Raw genomic sequence first — 18,294 nt, forward strand, 5'->3', positions numbered from 1 at the left:
GGACCGATGGGGCTGGCGTCCTAGCGGTCGGATGGACGGACAGGGCCCGGACAGGCGGACACGGAGGGAGGCTCAGAGCGCCACGTGCGGTGGAGACCGAGCGCCTGGCTGTGACCTGGCCTGCCAGTACCGTGTCTACGAACAGAGCTTCAGACCAGCAAGCTCGCCTATGACGGGGGCAGAATCGAGAGCACGGACGAAGGAGAGACTGCCTTCAGCACCTGGATGCTGTGGTGGGGAAACGGGGTGAAGGGCCGACTTTTAAATTTTTTCATCTTCGTGAATCATCTTTTCACCCGTTTGAACTGATCAGGGGCCAAACTAAGAAAATAATTAAAATTGATGTGTTCGGGGCTTTAACACACGTGAAGGACGCTAATTCAGAAGAGGAGACGGAACTTCACACTCTGAGAAAGCCGAATGACTGACTAGAAACAGATATTGTTGCAACCTTATAATTTCTGCTTTAATGGCGATCAAGTTAAAAAATGTACAGTTCCACTTGTCCATACTATTCCTTTATAAAAGGCAGATTTCGGGTAAGCTTCTAAATGCATGCATAATGTAGAGGCTAATGTTTCCTGGCGGTCCTCGGTTCCTGGAAGTTGAGCTTCATCAGGTGTGTCTTAAGCTTTTGTCAAAATAGTCGTGAAGGATATGTTAGTTTTGCATAATGAGGTAATATCTCAGGGGCGGGCAATCCTCACCAGAAGACAGTATACACCCACCTGGCCTAACCTGCACGAGGCTGCAGGGACCGGAAGATGCCACAAAGGTGTTGGGTGGGTGACTATTTTGCTGAAGGAGTAACACTTACATTGAACCAAGCACTTTTCTGTAATAAATACCCAAGTCGGTTTTTGTAGCTGTAAACTGTGTACACAGATAAACTACAGGCTGGTCTGCCGTGGAGCTAAGTTTCACCTGGAAAACAGAACCCCCTCTTCGCTAATGTTGCATTTGCAGTAACACAACTGAGAATACTGTTTCGTTAGGGACACAGGGTGGATTCTCCGCCTTTCAACGGTTGCTGGAGACCACTCTTACTGGCAAAGGCAGCAGTTCCTAGATTCCTGGTTTCGTCTGTCTGCTGGGACAACAGCACAGAGGCGGAAGTGCGAGATGCCGGGGACGGCCGTGGCAGACCAGGAAGGCGCGCCGGGTCCCAGGGCACCCCCCAACACTGGCGAGGGCAGAAGCCCACAGGGTATTTACACACACCTTATCCCCTCCTGAGGTGGCCCTTCCGGGACTCTCTCGTTCTGTAGCAGCTATTTACAGACGTGTGCACGGGGTTACGTGGAGGCAGCAGTCCTGCGTGAGGATGTGGACGATCTGAAGGTTCTGCTTTTTGCTAGTCAGACAGGATGTGAACAAAGGACACTGGGAAGACCCCCTTCCTTTCAGGCTGTCCTTCGATATGCCCAATCTGTAGGGAGAAGAGAGAGTCGTCAGGCTGGAGGCCAGCAGCTGCCCACGGACAAGCCCCGTGGGTCACGGTCCCCGTGGACTCGGCCCACAGGCCCGGGGCGGAAGGCACGCTGACCCTCCCCCACTCTTTGGGGGACTACACGCAATCGTAACAGAACAACTAACGACAGAAGGTGCAGCCTGCTCCGCGCACACTCGGCCGTCCTGTGAGGGAGCGCTTCCTGGGACGCTCAGCTTCTACCCCGAGGGTCCACTCCCCCCGACGCGTGGAAGAACCTGCCCGTGGCCTCACGCAGGCTGCAGACTCCAGAGTCCGTGCTCTTCACGGGGTGCACAACTGCCTTTCCTGCTGAGCGACCTCAGACAAACCTGGCTGGGCCTCTTGTCTGTAAAATGGGGCTAAAATACCCTTTCCTCTCAGGCCTGTGCTGAGATTACATAAAACGTCACACGGATGGGAAGGGCTGCTCTGGGAGAACTTGTTTCCTGGTTGCCGTGGGGGAAGGAGACGGTGAGGGCAACTCCACGGTCCGCTGCCCGAGCCCGTGACCACAGTGCCCGGCGAGAACTTCCCAATGACCTCCGTTAGACCGACACTCGTCGCGTTAAAGAGAATCCCATCGCGAGCCTTCGACAGAAAGAGCAGGACACGCGCCTGGCTTCAGATGACAAACGCAGAGAGAGGAGGGGGCTTTAGGAGCCGGGCCAGCTCTCCTCTCCATCTCCACCCGTAAAGCACCCACGGCGTCCGCGGTGGCTGGAGCAGGGGTGCGGGCTCGCCCGGGCTTCTTCCCTGAACCGCCAGGCCTGTGACCTTGGGCCGCTTCTCTCATGCTGGGGTGGAACTGACTGCAGACCTGGCTTACCCGCCTCAGGGGGCCTTAGGCGGTTGGCGTCCTACACGTGAGTGGGTTTGTGAATCGGAAATCATCGTTTTTAGGTCTGGCTCGGCAGACGTGCCGACGGCACACAGAATTTTCGCCGAGGACGATGGCAGAGGCGCCAGTGAAAACTTCCCACTTACCCCCTCTGGGTGTCTGCTGTCGTCACAGGTTTCTTAGCAAAGGATCTGGTCACTGCCTGTGTATCCCCAAGTGAGTTTTTGGGACATCCTTGGGAGGCGGGGTTACTCCTGTGCCATTTCTGAACAGGAATCAGGCTTATGGAAGGGACATGCCGTAGCCAAGGCCAGAGAACAACTCAGCGACTCACGCCAGGGTCTTCAGAGCCCATCTCCTTGTCATGATTCTAACGTGACTCTGGAGCAGGCTCCCCACCAGGAGCAGGCCCAACCCTAACAGAGGCAGGAGGGGCCACGGGGGCCACCCCCAGCTTGTCCCTCCCCGAAAGAGAGAAAAAGAGGCCTCATCACTTCCTTCGGGGTGTCTCAGCTTCAGCACCCTGCATATTCTGGGCCAGTGCTTCTGTTCTCCCAAGCATCCCTGGCTTCCATTGGCCAGAGCTCAGGGCACCCCCTTCCTGGGTCCTGACAATCAAAACTCTGACACTGCCGAGGGTCCCTGGAGGGCAAAACTGCCCCTGCCCGAGAGACCTGCTTCGGTCCAAGCAGAATCCCCACAGCTGTGATCAAGAGTCTGGAGGCACTCTCCAGGCCCAAAGAAAGAAAAGCCAAAGGTGCATGCACACCTGTACGTATGTGTATGCGTGTGTACGTGCATGTGTGTTTCTGGGCCTGAGCAGGCTCTGCTGGCTCAACTGTGAACCACAGGTCCCTTTCTCAGCAGACAGGACGGGGTCCCTCTGGGATGGCGGCACACAGCTGCCAAGGGAGCAGAATCCCCACGCTGATGCTGGGAAACACTCAGCCAGGAGAGACGTGAGGCCACCACCCACGACGCCCCTGGCCTGCCGGCTGTCCCAGGAGCCTCACTCCCGACGCAGCCGGAACATCACAGGCCCACTGGGCTGCCCTTCTTGTCACTGAGAATCTGCACACGGCCACCTCACCATCATTGTGAGGACAATGAGGCCTTTCCTTCCAGACACCTGGGCAGCAAGTTTTCACGTAAAAGGGATTGTTACAGACATTTTTCATCTACTCCTCTGAAGTCAAGTGAGGAAGGTATCATGCCCCACTCGACAAAGACAGACTGCAGCCTCGGTGAAGGAAGGCGGGAGCCTGAGGACGGCGTGCAATGGTGAGTAGAGGTCAGTTCTGAGGCTTTTGCAAACCCTCTGTGCGCCCTGCGCTTCAGGCTCTGGGCTCAGAGATGCTTCGGAATCTTGCCCGCCTGCCTCCTAGCTGTGTCACATGCTTAGCCTGCCCGAGCTTTGGCCTCACAGCCAAAAAAACCTGCGGCTCACAGGTTGTGCGAGCACGAGGGGCAAGCCCAGGCACACGTTAATCCTCCCAACCCCGTTTCAAAGCTCCGCGGCTGCATCTCTAGCATGACCGTGGTGAGGGAAGACAGCCAGCGAGGACGCTGGGGGGGCATGAAGCGGCCGGCAGGGTACGTACCCACCACTCCTGGTCCTCTTCCCCTGTGACGACGATCACCTCCCCCTCCATGAAGGTGAGCTCATCGTCATTGTCCGCCTGGCAGTCGTAGATGGTCTTCACTCGTCTCACCTTGTTTTTCCCCTTCAAGACAGAAACGGGGCTTCAGCGGCAATAAAGGACACACTGACCTTGGGAGCGTGATTTAACCTCACTGCGCCTCAATTTCTCCTCTGTCAAGGGGGAGGCCCATCTGCCAAGTGCCCAGGTGCTGGGTGCTCCCTCTCTCTTCCCCGAGCACTAGGACGGAGCCTGGCATTCGGGAGCGCACGCTGCCCATCATGTTCACGGGAGGGCAGACTATGGGTGGGGATCGAAATCCAGCCCCACCAAAACCCCTGAGGCACCCTGCCCTCCCCCACCCCCAACAGCAGTTTGCAGAGATGACACCAGAGTCTAAAAATGGTCTTGGGAAACATGATGTAAAGAAAAATGTGCAGCTTCTGCATACTGAATGCACAGCATAAACAAATTTCTCAGTCCCCTCACGCAAAGTACTAAGTCAGCACATGCTGGTTAAACAGGGCGGCGGCCTGGGGTGGGAGGATTCCAGGCAGTTCCCCAAAATGTTTTTTTGGTTTTTTTTTTTAAAGATTTTATTTATTTGACAGAGACACAGTGAGAGAGGGAACACAAGCAGGGGGAGTGGGAGAGGGAGGAGCAGGCTTCCCGCGGAGCAGGGAGCCCGATGCGGGGCTCGATCCCAGGACCCCGGGATCATGACCTGAGCCGAAGGCAGACGCTTAACCCACTGAGCCACCCAGGCGCCCCTCCCCAAAGTGTTCTAATTCACGATCAGTTTTCACTCGCACTTTTATCTGTCGGACTTCTGGTTCTTTGCAAATAGGAAGATGGGAATAGAGAAATCCTCTTCTAAAGGAGGTTTCTGGTGCCTAGCTCATTCAATAATTAGTATTAAAAAAAAGCGAGCTGCGTTTCTCCACGTTTTGGGTCCAGTGAGTTCTCTCTCTGCCCCAGTGTCTCCCTCAGTGCCCCCGCTCCTTTCTGCGGCCCGTCCCAGGGCAGTGCTGGCCGGAGGAACCACGGCAGTGCAAGGCTTAGTTGTCTTAGCTCCAAGGCCCGCAGGGGAACACTGATCATGGGGAGGATTAAATGAGGGCACAAAACCACTGTCAAGTGCAGAGCATGAGCCGGGATCCTGCACAAGGCCATCTGGGGCGCCTGGGCTCCCGGGACAGTGCCCTCGTGACGAGCACCTGCCATACTGAATACGGTGCCCTCCAGCCTGTGGGAGAATGGGTGTTTTCCCGACCCCTCCTTTAGCATGCAGGTGCCACGCTCCACGGCAATGCTGTTTTTACAACGAGCGGGGGCAGAACTGTGGTGCGAAGCGGGGGGCCTTTCAGTTCCCTCATTAACCGGGCTCCCTCAGCCTGGGAAGCCAGTGCCCCCGCTGGGGTGCAGCCGTGGGCAGGACCAATGGCCACTGAATCCTCCAGGAGCACCTGTCCAAAAAAGGGTTTCTTGGGAAAAAAACATTTTTTTTTTTTTAAAGATTTTATTTGAGAGAGAGAATGAGAGAGAGAGAGAGCACATGAGAGGGGGGAGGGTCAGAGGGAGAAGCAGACTCCCTGCTGAGCAGGGAGCCCGATGCGGGACTCGATCCCGGGATTCCAGGATCATGACCTGAGCCGAAGGCAGTCGCTCAACCGAGCCACCCAGGCGCCCCAAAAAAACATTTTTATATTAAAATAAAATCGGTATATTTTAGAGCAGAAAGCATTTCATGAAAAGGAGGGAATGTGGGACTTCAACCGAATTCTGCCTGCACCAGTCTCTTGGGGCTTTGCCTCCAGTCCCTCCGGGAAGATGCAGTGAGAACTGAGTGGACGATTCTCAGACCCCCGAGAGGGAACCTGCCTTCCTGTGACTCTCAGAAAGGAAAAGTGTCATCCTCCCGGCTTTAAGACAAGGGTGACCCCTTGCTGAGCGTCTGCTCGGTGCCGTTCCTCGGTCACCGCACTTACTGCCTGTGAGCTCAGCTGCTGCTCCAGCTCCTTTCTGTGTCCAAGGGCACTGAGGCCCAGAGAAGTAACGGGCCCAGGTCATGCAGTGACAGCAGGTCGTGCAGCCCGCCTGCTGGAGTCCAGCGCCCGCCTCCCTACCCACTGGGCTCAGCTCTGCCCGCCGCCGGAACCACAGCTGGTGCAGGTGAACAAGCTTGCGATTTTTCTGTGTTGCGGGCGCACATACCCTCCCGCTGGGTTTCGGGGCGCAGCAGGGGTTTGCAAAAGCCTCAAAACTGGCCTCTACTCACCGTATTGATTTTCCTGGGCAGCGGTACAGGCGTCTCTGGCAGGGTGGGTGTGAGGTCATTGGAATCTTCGGACGCTTGCTTTTGGATGGTGTCTCGGGACTGCACGTTTGGGGAGAGATCCGCTGGGTGCGACTTCTGGGTGACGTCGGGGGGCTGCTGGACCTTGGGGGAGACCTCTCCAGTCTGGGACTTGGCCAACAGGTCTCCCAGCTGTGGTTTGGGAGGCAGGTCCTTCATCTGCGGCTTGGGAGGTAAGTCTGCCAGCTGGGGTTTGGGGGGCAGGTCGCCCAGCTGGGGCTTGGGGGGCAGTTCTCCTGGCTTCGGTGGCAAATCTCCGATCTGGGGTTTGGGAGCCAGTTCTGCGGGCTTCGGGGGCAGGTCTCCAGGTGGTGGCTTCTGCGGTAGCTCTGCCAACTGCGAGGACTTCTGGAAGATCTCGGGCGGGCTGCTGGCTTTGTCTAGGGAGAGGTGATGGCTGGTTTCTGTTTTCCTTAGTGCCACTGTGGGAAGCAAGCACAGGGACGGAGATCACCGGAGGGGGCCCTGGGGTGGGGGAGCGCGGCCCCCTCCTTCAGTCACCGGGAGGACCAGTGGAGAGTGAGTGCCTGCTCCGGGGCCAGACCCAGGGGCACAGATGTGCACTGCCTGTTCTTACAGGATAGAAGCTGGAGGCCTGGAAGGCGTCCACATGACCATATGTGATTTCATGCCTCAGTCATGTAAGAATGGGATGTCCACACTATCCCAGAATTAAAAACAAAACAAAACAACACAACATGACTGGAATACAAACAGGTTACAGAAAATCGGAAGTATAGAGTTAGGTTTTCCACAAGCCTATCCCCTAAATGTGCCATACTTCCTTCCGGACTCTTCCACATGCTTTCCATACATAAAACTTTGATCTGCTTTTATCTAAATACTGCTTTTGCAAGAGTATTTGCCAGGTCAATAAAATTCCTCTAGCGGCAGTACATAATTTTTTTCTTTAAAGATTTTATTTATTCATTTGAGAGAGAGAGAGAGAGCACAAGCGGGGGAGTGGGCAGAGGGCAGAGGGAGAAGCAGCCCAATGCGGGGCTCGATCCCAGGACCTCAGGATCACGACCTGAGCTGAAGGCAGACGCTTAACCGACTGAGCCACCCAGGCGCCCAGCAGTACATAATATTTAATGTTGCGTTCTGTCCCGTTCTGGAGCTGTATCAGAATTCATTATGAATTCCCTGTGTCCCTAGGATTCCTATACTACGTAAGAGGTCAAAGGTCTCTCCTCTGCCACCTCCCCCACCCCTCTGAGGGAACCTCTGCTACATTTTGGTGATACACCACATGTACTTAATCCCATACGTGGATTACAACACATACTTTGTCTGCAACTTCGTTTCTTGCCCACTTAATATGTTCGGGAGAATGTGCTAGGCAGGTCCTCCCTATTCTCTGTATGGCCATGGCTGTGTCAGTCTGCACCGTGTGGGGATGGTTGTCTGTGGAACCACCCCCACAGCTCTTTGCACAGCTCTTCGCACAGCTCTTTCGGTGGGACCTAGGACACTAAGGACACATCTCCAAGACCAGCTCCACCATGTACTTAACTTGCTGTGTGCTCTTGGGTAAATGATACAACCTCCCTGTGCCTCACCTTCTTTATCTCTAAAACGTGAGTTAATACAGGTAAAGAATTTCCTAACAGGACCTTGGCTCTAAGTATCTTATAAGAGTATTACCACTACTGCCGGGCAGGGTTCTTTGAGGCCAGGATTTGTACTTTTACTTATTCTTGGAACTATGGCTCCTGGTATAGAGGCCAAGCACGGAGTATGCATTCAGCAAGGAAACAGCTGACTAAGGCACACCAAGAATTTTATTCTAGAAGGACAATATATTCAGAAAGATAGTCTTACAGTCCATTAAAAACAAAAAAAACCAAAACAAAAAAGAAAGAAAGACAAGATGAACCCCGGTGCAGCAAACTGTCACAGCTGTACCCTGGCGGCTTCCGCTTGTGCCCTGCTTGGCCGCGTCCCAGCTCACAGGCTGGCCCCTGACCTTCAGCTGACGTGGCTCAGCTCACAGAGTCCTCTCCTACAAGTCACAAACTGGGAAAAGTGAAGTCTAAGGCAGGCAGTGAACGGGGAGCTGGGGGAACTCCCCGGGGCAGCGGGGCTGGCCAGCCTTGCTGTGCGCCGCCGACGGGGGAACAGAAACTGCAAGTGCTGGGTGGACAGAACCCCGAAGCACTCAAGTCCGGTTCAAGGAACTGATCCCTTAAGAAGGATCGGAGCCAGGCACGATGCTTGCGCCTGAAAGCTCAGCATGGCGCCGTTCACGGTGGAAAGGCTGCACCCCATGTGGCTGCGCAATGACAGGGCCTCCGTCACACTTCACCGCACCAGACGGTGGAACACTACGTGGCCAGTAAAAGTCATCTGTGACGGAAAATGTTTCTGATGTATCATGTGAAAAAAGCACCCCAGCTTAAATCGAAACCTAAAACAAAAAAAGTACAGTAGAAAGGATATACCAAATTGTGTACGTTGGGTGATATGAGATGGCGGGTGGTTTGTGCTTTTCTTCTCCTTGATTATCTGTATTTTTAAAAATCTTCCAGAATGAATACATGTGCTTTTATAATAGGTAGAAACAAAATAAGAAAAGAGTGTCTCCTCTAGGGAAGCTTGCCCGGCCTTTGTCTATTTGATTTCCAAGCTGGTTTTGTGTTTTCCCCTCTCCAATTAAAAGTCCTTTCTAGGGTTGCCTGGGTGGCTCAGTCGGTTAAGCATCGGTCTTCGGCTCAGGTCACGATCCTCGGATCGAGTCCCACGTCGGGTTCCCCGCTCAGCAGGGGAGCCTGCTTCTCCCTCTCCCTCTGCCTCTCCCTCTGCCTGTGCTCTCCTGCTCTCTGTCAAATAAATAAAATCTTAAAAAAAAAAAAAAATCCTTTCTGAACTGCCTTTTTAACTCTGAAGGGCTGACAAGCCAACTTTCCCCCAAAGCTGGAACACAGAGAGTGCGCCGCTGGAGCGAGGCCCATTAGAACAAGAAAGGATCAGGAATTTCCAGCCCGACCCCCACTCCCTGCAAAAACCTGGGAGATGGTGTAGCTGGGGTGCGCAGGCAGGACTGGGTGGAAGGCAAGGGGACACGCTCCTTTGAAAAGCACTACCACCCAGAGTACAGCCTACTAAAACTCTCTTCCCTTGGCCATCATCATTCCACTCCTGAGAACGGCTTCTAAGAACATAATTGAAGAAGAGGAGGCAGAGGGAGAAAAACTGTGCAAAAGTCTGGCCCCGATTCCCAACCAGAGGGGATGCTGCAGACAGCGGTGTAACACAGGGCCGGACTTGAGCCCTGGCCAGTGGACTCATGCAGTGGTTCTTTTTTTTTTTTAAGATTTTCTTTATTGTTCATTTGAGACACAGAGGTAGAGAGACAGAGCACAAGTGGGCAGAGCAGTAGGCAGAGGGAGAGGGAGAAGCAGGTTTCCCGCTGAGCCAGGAGCCTGATGCGGGGCTCGATCTCAGGACCCTGGGATCATGACCTGAGCCGAAGGCAGACGCTTAACCCACTGAGCCACCCAGGCGCCCCACTGTGCAGTGGTTCTAACAGAGGATGGGTGAATGGGTCTGGGCTTTGAGTGCAAACAGCTGCACACTTCACACAAAGAGACAATCAGTCAGCATCTACCTCTTGACAGAATACCAACACCACCCAGGAAGCAGTTCTGCCAAAGCTTGAGCTTGTATCTGATGGGGTCTCAGGATCCAACTTCTGACTGACATGTGGAGGACAGAGGAACATGTTTAACAACCGCATGGGGATGCAAAATCTAAACTGGAAAAATCTACTAGGACGAATAACCCAGTTCCTCCAACATTATGTGTTACCAGAAAGGGGGAGAGATGCACGGAGAACTTCAGCCTAAGAAACCTAAGAGGCTGAATGAACTAGACCTTATTACATTCAATCTTGATTTGAACAATTTGTTAAAGAAAAAAGGTGTTTATGAAACAATCAGAAACGTAAACTGGGTATTTTAAGGTATTAAGAAATTTTGGATTTTCAAAATATGATAAAGCATCTGAGACGTGGTAACAGTATGCAGTGTGTGTAAGTGGTATGAGGTCCACATCTGCTACAGACTGACTGGGGGCGGGAAACAGAACAAGCTCAGGTATGACCTGATCATTGCTGGAGATGGGTGATGAGCATCTGGGGGTGAGGTGGAGAAGTCTGTATTATACTATTCTGTGTTTTACAGTATTTTTGTCTGGGGCACCTGGGTGGCTCAGTCGTTAAGCGTCTGCCTTCGGCTCAGGTCATGATCCCAGGGTCCTGGGATCGAGCCCCGCATCGGGCTCCCTGCTCCGCGGGAAGCCTGCTTCTCCCTCTCCCACTCCCCCTGCTTGTGTTCCTGCTCTCGCTATTTCTCTCTGTCAAATAAATAAGTAAATAAAAATATTTTTGTCTATGTTTATTGTGGGCAATTTCAAATCCACTAAAAAGAGATAGCAAGAAAAAAGAATGGCAGCAGTATAATGAGGTGGTGGTTGGAGGGAGACGGCCCGGCTGGGATGCTCACAGCATGCTGGCTTCTGGTGGAATGGCTCAGGGTGAACGGCACATGCCAGGGTGCCATCCCCAAGGCGGGGAGGGGCGGGGCTGGTGCAGAAGCATGGGGCCCACCTGAGGACATGGCAGGCCACTTCCTGGGCGCCACGTGCAGGCAGGCAGGGGCATGTGGTGGGCCGTGAGGGTGAGGTGCGGGGGCGGGGGCTCACATCCTGTTCACGGAGAACACAGAAGCGAAGTTGTTTCGAGAACAGAGAAGGTGTGAAGGAGACGGGGACTAGGGAGGGCAGGGGCAAGTCATGGATCCTGCAGATGGAGGGCTCTAGGCAGCCTCAGAGGACCACGTGAGCTCAGCAGACAGGAAGCAGAGCAGAGCCGCCGTCCTCACTCCGCTTCTCCATCACGTGCAGGTATGTGGAGCCAGCCCAGCGCGGGTCAAGCGAGCAGAACCGGCACAGGAGCGGTGCGGAAGAGGAGGAGGAGCGTCAGGAGAGATGATGCTGGCTCAGGATCCCTCCTGAGGGACAGTGAGAAAGTGGCAATGGCCACAGGGGTGGGGGCGGTGGGGCTAAGAATCGCTGTGGTTTGGGAGCAAGAAGAAGGGAGCTGGACAGGCAGGTGGAAGGAACCAGAGGTAACGTGTGGTCGATGGGGGAAGAGCACAGGGCTGAATCGGGGCAGATCGTAGACAAGTGGGAACAGTGCTCCGGAAACACCTCAAACTTCTCTGGGATCAGGACAGCCCTTTGGGCAGAGGTTAAAAGAAGAAAACAATGACTTGAGATAAAGACTCAGTAAATCCGGGGGAAGCTTCCTCTGTGTTCCATGGAGAATGAACCGGCAGCTACCTTTTATTGTAGGACACAGAAGCCCAGTCAGTGCTCCTCCAAATATGCCACTTTCCTGAAGACCTCGGGAGAGGGGTGGATCCCAGCCTCCCACCACAAATCCCTAACTTTGACTTCTGGGGTCAAAGGTCTTGCCCTCAGTACTGAAACCCATGGAGCGGCCACAAGTCCTCTGAACCCCATCTGCACCTAGCGTGGGCCCTGTGGCCTTGCGGACCTAAGTGAGGATGGACAGGATGAACCAAAGGCGTCTGTGGATGTTCTCAGCTCCCAAGCTGGAGCCGGCAACAAAGAAGAGGGAGCAGATAAGACAACGGACATGCTGGTCTTATGGATGAAAAGCTCGATCAGGATCCAGGAAGATTTGGTCAAAGAACCGAGTGTCTTTGCTTGGCAGGGAAACACTGCTTTCTTGTACTTCTCAGAGCATGAGGATCTCTACTTTGCATGATGGATGCTATCCCAGGGAAGGATTTCTGTGCCACAGAAAGCGAGGGGCTTTCTGAAGCATGATCTCATTTCGCCCTCATAAAACCTCATGAAGCAGGTATTCCTGCCCACATTTACAGGTGAGGAATCTGAGGCTTCGGGAAGCTTCCGAGTCCCCTGCCCAGGCCACTTGGCAAGTGAGTGGCAGAGGTGGTACGTGGACTGTGTTTGCAGGAAGAGAAAGAATGGTATCCCCAGACCCAGGGACGATAATATCTTCTAGAAAAGGACAGTGGTTTGGGGGAGAAGTATGGTGTTTTGCTATCACAAAAACTGAGTTTATAAATATCTTTCTTCGTTGAACAGATACTTATTGGGCACGTACTCCATGCTAGGTGCTGCTTTAGGCATCTGGGATCAAGCCAAGAACTCGAGAGACAGAGGCAACTGTCCCCTTGGAGGGTACCATGACAGTCTAATTACATGAACACGAGAAAGAGAAATCTTACCTTTCTGAGGTAGTTTAGGAAGAACTCTTGGACCAAGGGCAGTCTTTGCAGAGCTGGTGCTAATTAATAAATGAGAATAATTAAGGATCTTAAAATGCTGTAATATCACTAAGTGATCTAATATTCAAGGAAATCACAAGAGTTATGCTGAGTTCTCTAAAAACCCTTTCAAAATTTCTTTAACAGAAGATTACAGTCTGTTTTCCGCTATTCAAAATCTGCCTGGCTGGGGAGGACCCAGGAAAGGGTGAACAGGCCAGCTCTGTGAATGATAAAGCCGCCACCTCTTCCCCTCGAAACCTGTCCTCCGAGGTAAAACGGCTGAGCGCCCGGTGGAGCATGGCCCCGGGGGACCACATGGAAGTCCGTCTCCTCGTGGGATTCTATCTCTCACCCTAACTCTTGCCACCCCCACTTCCAGGGGAGGACACTGAAGTCTGGGGCGTTTCAGCCCCAAGGCTGGCCAGGGGAGGAGATGTGAATGGAGACCTCGGTCTCTTTGACGCCAGAGCTCCCGCGTCCCCCGCGGCACCAGAGCAGAAAGCTTGGGTCTCAGACCTCCAGGCTTTCCCTGCGCTTGGAGCATGTACCAAACGAGTAGGGAAGAACACCCAAGTCTCGGGAATCGGAAGTCCATCCCACGGGGTCTGAATTACCCAGTGTTCCTCCCCACGGCCCTGCCACCACCGACATGCCAGGCCTGCGGGCTGCCGCGGTGCTCCTTTAGCAAGGGGCTGGAGCTATTCTCAGAGGACGCCAGGGCCCTGCAGCCTCAAGGAGGAACAGCAGCCGAGCACCGGAGTCCTCCGCGCCAAGGGCCCCTCTGAATCTCTCGTTTGTCCTCTTGTGTCCTATGATGTCCCAAGAATGGCCTTCCCCTCTTTCTCTCCTAACTGCATTTAAAGGAACAGGGAAAGCCAAACCAAACGAACAAAACAGAGTCAAAGAAGATGAAATGCACGTGCTGTCACCTCCTAACCACTCTCTCCTCAGCTCCTGTGAAATCCTACTGCCCCCGGGCCATGGACATAATGTCCCTGCGAATCCAGAAGCGGTGAACCCCTCTGGAGCGTGTGTTTCTCACGTCTGGCCTCGGCATGTTCTCAGGGAAGCACACCTGCCGATTACTGACGTGAGCACGACGCTGGTTCCTGACCAAGGCCCAGGGTCAACACTGAACACCCGTGGGCCTGGGCTGCTTCCTCTGCAAAGGAACACGAGGTCGCTGCTGTGTGCACGTGGCTTGATTCTGCTTAAAAAGCATTTTGTGGGCACTCTCCACGTATCAGACACTCTCCCCCTCTGGAAGAAGACGCTGGAACTGCAGTCTGAGCCCGGCCCCCCAACCCCCCGGGTGGAAGTCGGGACCCAAGGGGAGGGGACGACGGGACGTGGAGTCTGTAAGACAAGTGGGTTGAGTCCAGCTCCGACATCTGCCACCACTTAACCTCTCAAGTTCTCGGGGCCGTTCCCTCATCTATACGATGGAGGAAATAGTAATCGGCCTATCTGACAAAGTTGTAAAGACTAAATAGGACAGCGGCATTAAAATAAATGAGAACTTTGTTTTGCTCTTTGATAAACTCTGGAAAGCAACCCCCACACACCAGCTGACTCCTCCCTAAGCTTTTGGGACTGTGAGTGGCTCTTTGTGTCTTTATCTCAGATCGGGCCTCTAGAGAATATTCTTTGCGTTGGGATTGGATAAATGTTGCCCACAGAAGATCTTCCAAAGACCCATTTCTGTGAAAGGATGGAAGGAAGGGATGCTGCTTTTAGCCTAGCCTAAGAAAATCATACAAACGGGGCACTTGGAAAGAGTCCTATTTTTATGTCTGAAAATCTCTGGGCTGTCAGATTTCCCTGAGAACTGCTTTCATTCTCAAGTCTGCAAAAAGGAGTCAAGAGTAACAAAACAAAGCTACTTAATTAAAAAATGAAAAATACAACCTCATTCTGGTAGACTCTGACATGAGGGAAGTGAGGCCAGTCCCCACTGGGAACCGGAATGGGGGAGAACCTGGCACTGGACAGCCCGGCCTGACAACGTGCCGGGGGACAGTGGCTTGTCACGGGGGCCTGACGGACGGGTGCATACTGACAGTCCACGTTTCGTTTCTCCTCACAATCAGGGGCGGGCCACACTTTGAGCAGACTGCCACCAACACTCCTTTCTAGAATTCCGAAGAGTGAACTATGATCCCAGCTGAGGGAGAAACATGAAGGCAGCTTACCTTGATTGCTGAGACAGTCCCTCAAACTTGTTTGTGGTCTTACTTGATGATGATGGACCCACATCGTTACCTACAGGGAAAATCAGATGTCAAGTTGCATCTTTAGGCAGGGGAATGGAATACGGGGACTCAGGACTTGGCAGATAGGCACCCCTCTGGTTCCAGAAAGGAACTGAAAAGTCTCGAACTAGAATGGTATGCATTTGTAACTTTGAAACAAAACTAGCACCATTTTGGGCTCTGACAGTATGTTTTGTTTTGTTTTTTGTGGGTTTTTTTTGTATTCAAGGACGATGTCAAAAAGATGAACAGCCCACCCCCAGACAAAGCCTATAAGATCACAGCACTTTGGGGATGTCCCATTGGCTCAGGATCTTGTCCTTAGCTTGGGCGCAGGGAAAGAGTAAAACCTCAAATTCACCCAGAGGTTGCAATGCCAGACTAGGCCTGGCAGCCAGACTCAGAATACACAACCCACAAACTGTGTCTGTATGGATGCTGTTCAGTAGGATGGTGATAACTGGCCATCTGCGGGGCGAGACTCTCAGTCACTCTTGCCATCACTCACTCAGACCTTAGCATTTATTAAGTACCAACGAGGTGCAAGGTGTGGATGGAGAGCAGAAGGCCCAAAAGCAAATCAAATGTCTCTGCTCTCGCCAGGTTTCTGATCTGGCCTGGGCAGTGTACGTGTACAAACTAGACTGATAATGTGGAATGAGGTCAACGGTGAACAGGGTTGTGTGCTACGGAAAGGAAACGGTGTCAAAACCTCACTGGTGAGAGGAGCAGGGAACGTCCTCATTGGGGGACGAGGCACCTGAACAGTGAAGAACTTTCTAATCGGGGGTGGCGGGGGGCCGCAAAACCACATACGTGCTCTTTGTCCGGGAGAAGGCAGAGAGACGGGGGAGAATAACTCCTGTGGGACCCATCCCACGGTGGGAGGAGCACAGAGCCCCATGCTGCCAGGCGCCCAGGAGGAACCCCTGGACCCTGCAGGGGCACAGCTGTCTCTGGGGCTCCAGCTCATGTCCTGCCCACCCTTCCAAAGACTACTGTGCAAGTCCAGCCCCTTCCTCCCCTGCCTGGACACCCACAGGATCCCCCGGGTGCCTTGGGGAAGGGGCTGGCTGAGGAGAATCAGGAACAGGAGGGCAGGGGCAGAGGACAGGACTGGCCAAAGCACTGAACTCTGAGCCACAGCACCTACGGCCGCCCAAGAGCTTCTCAACTCCACACAACAGGAAGAGCTGGTGTCCTTATCCTCATTTTAAAGATGAAGAAACAAGGTTAAGTGCCTGCAGTTCACACGGCTACCTGGTCTACCCAGAAGTCCTGACCGGAAGTCCTGACCACGGGTCTACAGCCTTGTCACTACCCGTCCTGACGCCCCGATGGTAACGTCATTAACAGCGACCGCCGTTCATTGAGCATCTACTAGGAGTGAGGTACGGGGTAAGTACATCACTGGGATGAGGTCCATGACGTACATAATACAAGTACCCTCCATGTTGTATATGAAGAAACACACAAAGTGGTACAGCTAAGCCCAAGGTCCAGTAGCTGATAGGGGTGCGTGCTGGGATACAGAGCCGAGCAGCCGGCCTCCAGGATCTGTACTAACCAGCCCCCCATCACCGCTCGTCCCACCGAACCTCCCGGATGGGGGAGGATGGCCAAGGGCTGACAGGGGGCCTCCTGGACAGAACTTTCTGTAACTCTAGGACACTGCTGCAGGAAGAAACGAGATAAACTGGTGTTACCAGGGCCGATGATTTTCAAATATAGCTTTATTTTAGTAAGACACTCCTTCTGACCACCGGTACATTTCCATGAGCCATCACTGGTACTGAAGGATGCCTCCGGCAGCCTCTCAGGGAATCCTCCGAGCTGTGAATGACGTTCAGGTAGGCGTTTCTTTTCAGCACGGTGTTTAGCGTGAGTCCTTAGGATTGGCTCTCAGATCTCACACTCTCAGACTTCATTGAGCCATAACAATCAAAATATCAAAGGAAGTTCTATGCTAGGGTAAACCACTGCATCTGTTAATTCCCTTTCCAGGTAGAAAACATTCCAAACCAGTGATTCTTAACCCTCTTGCGTGTGGGACCGACTATGAGACCGTTTGGGCTGCAGAAGGCCCCTCGCTCTGCTTCTGGCCACCCACTCTGCTGTCACACAGATGAGCCATCACCCCAGGGGCTGCGGCCTGACCCTGGAGCCCAAATGTCCGTGTCCTCCTTTAACCCTGCTCTCTGGCCACTCAAGGTGACTCTCCATCTCCAAACACACTGCCTTTCTCTGCCTCCATAACTTTGGCCCTCTGTCCCTTCTCTCTGCAACACCAAACCCCTCCCACTCGTGGTGAACGCCTATGCAACCTGCAAAGAGTCTCTCCAGTGTCAACTTCTGGGAATTCTTCCCTACCCAGACTTAACCACTCCCTCCTTCCTGTCAGCCTACCACCATTCATCATTGGGCAGTGGTTAAGGGTGCAGATTTCGGAGCCAGACAAGCCTGGGTTTGACCTTCAGCCCCACCATCGCCCAGTGGGTATGAGCTTGGGCTACAATGCTTTTTCTGCTAAGCCTCAGTCCCCTCATCTATAAAATGGAAACAAAATAGTATCTACTCCACCAGATAGGTACGAGCATCACAAAAGATAAACTATGGAGTGCGCAGTGTATGTGCTGGGCCACAGGGAGCAAGACACAAATGGAAACTATTATTCACAGCTCTCTGATGGAATGCAACAGAAATGATGATGACCTACTCACTGAGCGAGCACCTCAAAGGCAGGGCCTGTGCCTTGGACATCGTCGTCACCTCACCTGCTAGCCCAGCCTCTGGCACACAGTAGCCACTAGGCTCCTGAGGAATGACGTCAGGGCCCGCAGCACTGACTCATCTGCCTCTCTCCCCATGGCTTCATTTCCCCCACACCTAGGGGAAAGTCTCTGTGGTTGGCAGACAGGAACCCCAGCAATCACATGGCTAGGCAAAGGCCACGTGCCATGCCTAGGAAGAAAAGCGTGACTTAGACACATTTCTGAAAAAAGGACAGCATTCAAGGGAGGAGTAGAAACACGGAAGCAGTTCAATTTCTTCTCTCTTTGTGCAACTTGGAAAAGGATTCGTGTGTACAAGAGATGTGTGTGAGACAGAGCCGGGGACAGATGCTGGGCCAGCAGGTGAAGGAGTTGTGGCCAAGACTCGGGGTCAGAAACGTCAGGCTAAGAGGCTGTGGACAGAGAGGAGGACACTGGCCCAGCAGCGAATGACACACAGGCTCCAGGAGTCTTCTGGAATACTGGATAAATAGATGAGACTTGGAGTCTGAAGTGAGTTCATACACCAGCTCTGAAGTGACTGGATTTGTGATTCTAGACAAACATTTGACTGCTCTGTGCTTCAATTTCCCCAGTGATAAAATTCAGACAGTGACCACCTCTATCGTACACAATGGCTGTG

The 18,294-nt window shown here is 53.2% G+C and overlaps 1 protein-coding gene across 5 annotated transcripts in view; it reads right to left on the reverse strand.

Moving 5' to 3' along the window:
- Window positions 1-441: 441 nt before the first annotated feature.
- ASAP1 (ArfGAP with SH3 domain, ankyrin repeat and PH domain 1) overlaps window positions 442-18,294 on the reverse strand; it is a 285,399-nt gene continuing 267,546 nt past the window's right edge. For all 5 annotated transcript variants that reach the window (XM_044914674.1, XM_021688804.1, XM_044914676.1 and 2 more), the window contains 5 exons: window positions 14,821-14,890; window positions 12,587-12,645; window positions 6,228-6,727; window positions 3,911-4,033; window positions 442-1,429 (listed from right to left, as the gene is read on the reverse strand). In XM_044914674.1, the coding sequence (XP_044770609.1) occupies window positions 1,355-1,429; window positions 3,911-4,033; window positions 6,228-6,727; window positions 12,587-12,645; window positions 14,821-14,890 (827 nt within the window). In that variant the 3' untranslated portion in view covers window positions 442-1,354. The remainder of the gene's footprint in view (window positions 1,430-3,910; window positions 4,034-6,227; window positions 6,728-12,586; window positions 12,646-14,820; window positions 14,891-18,294) is intronic.

Source organism: Neomonachus schauinslandi, chromosome 4 (assembly GCF_002201575.2).
Source record: "Neomonachus schauinslandi chromosome 4, ASM220157v2, whole genome shotgun sequence".
In the NCBI taxonomy this organism is placed as follows: Eukaryota; Metazoa; Chordata; class Mammalia; order Carnivora; family Phocidae; genus Neomonachus; species Neomonachus schauinslandi.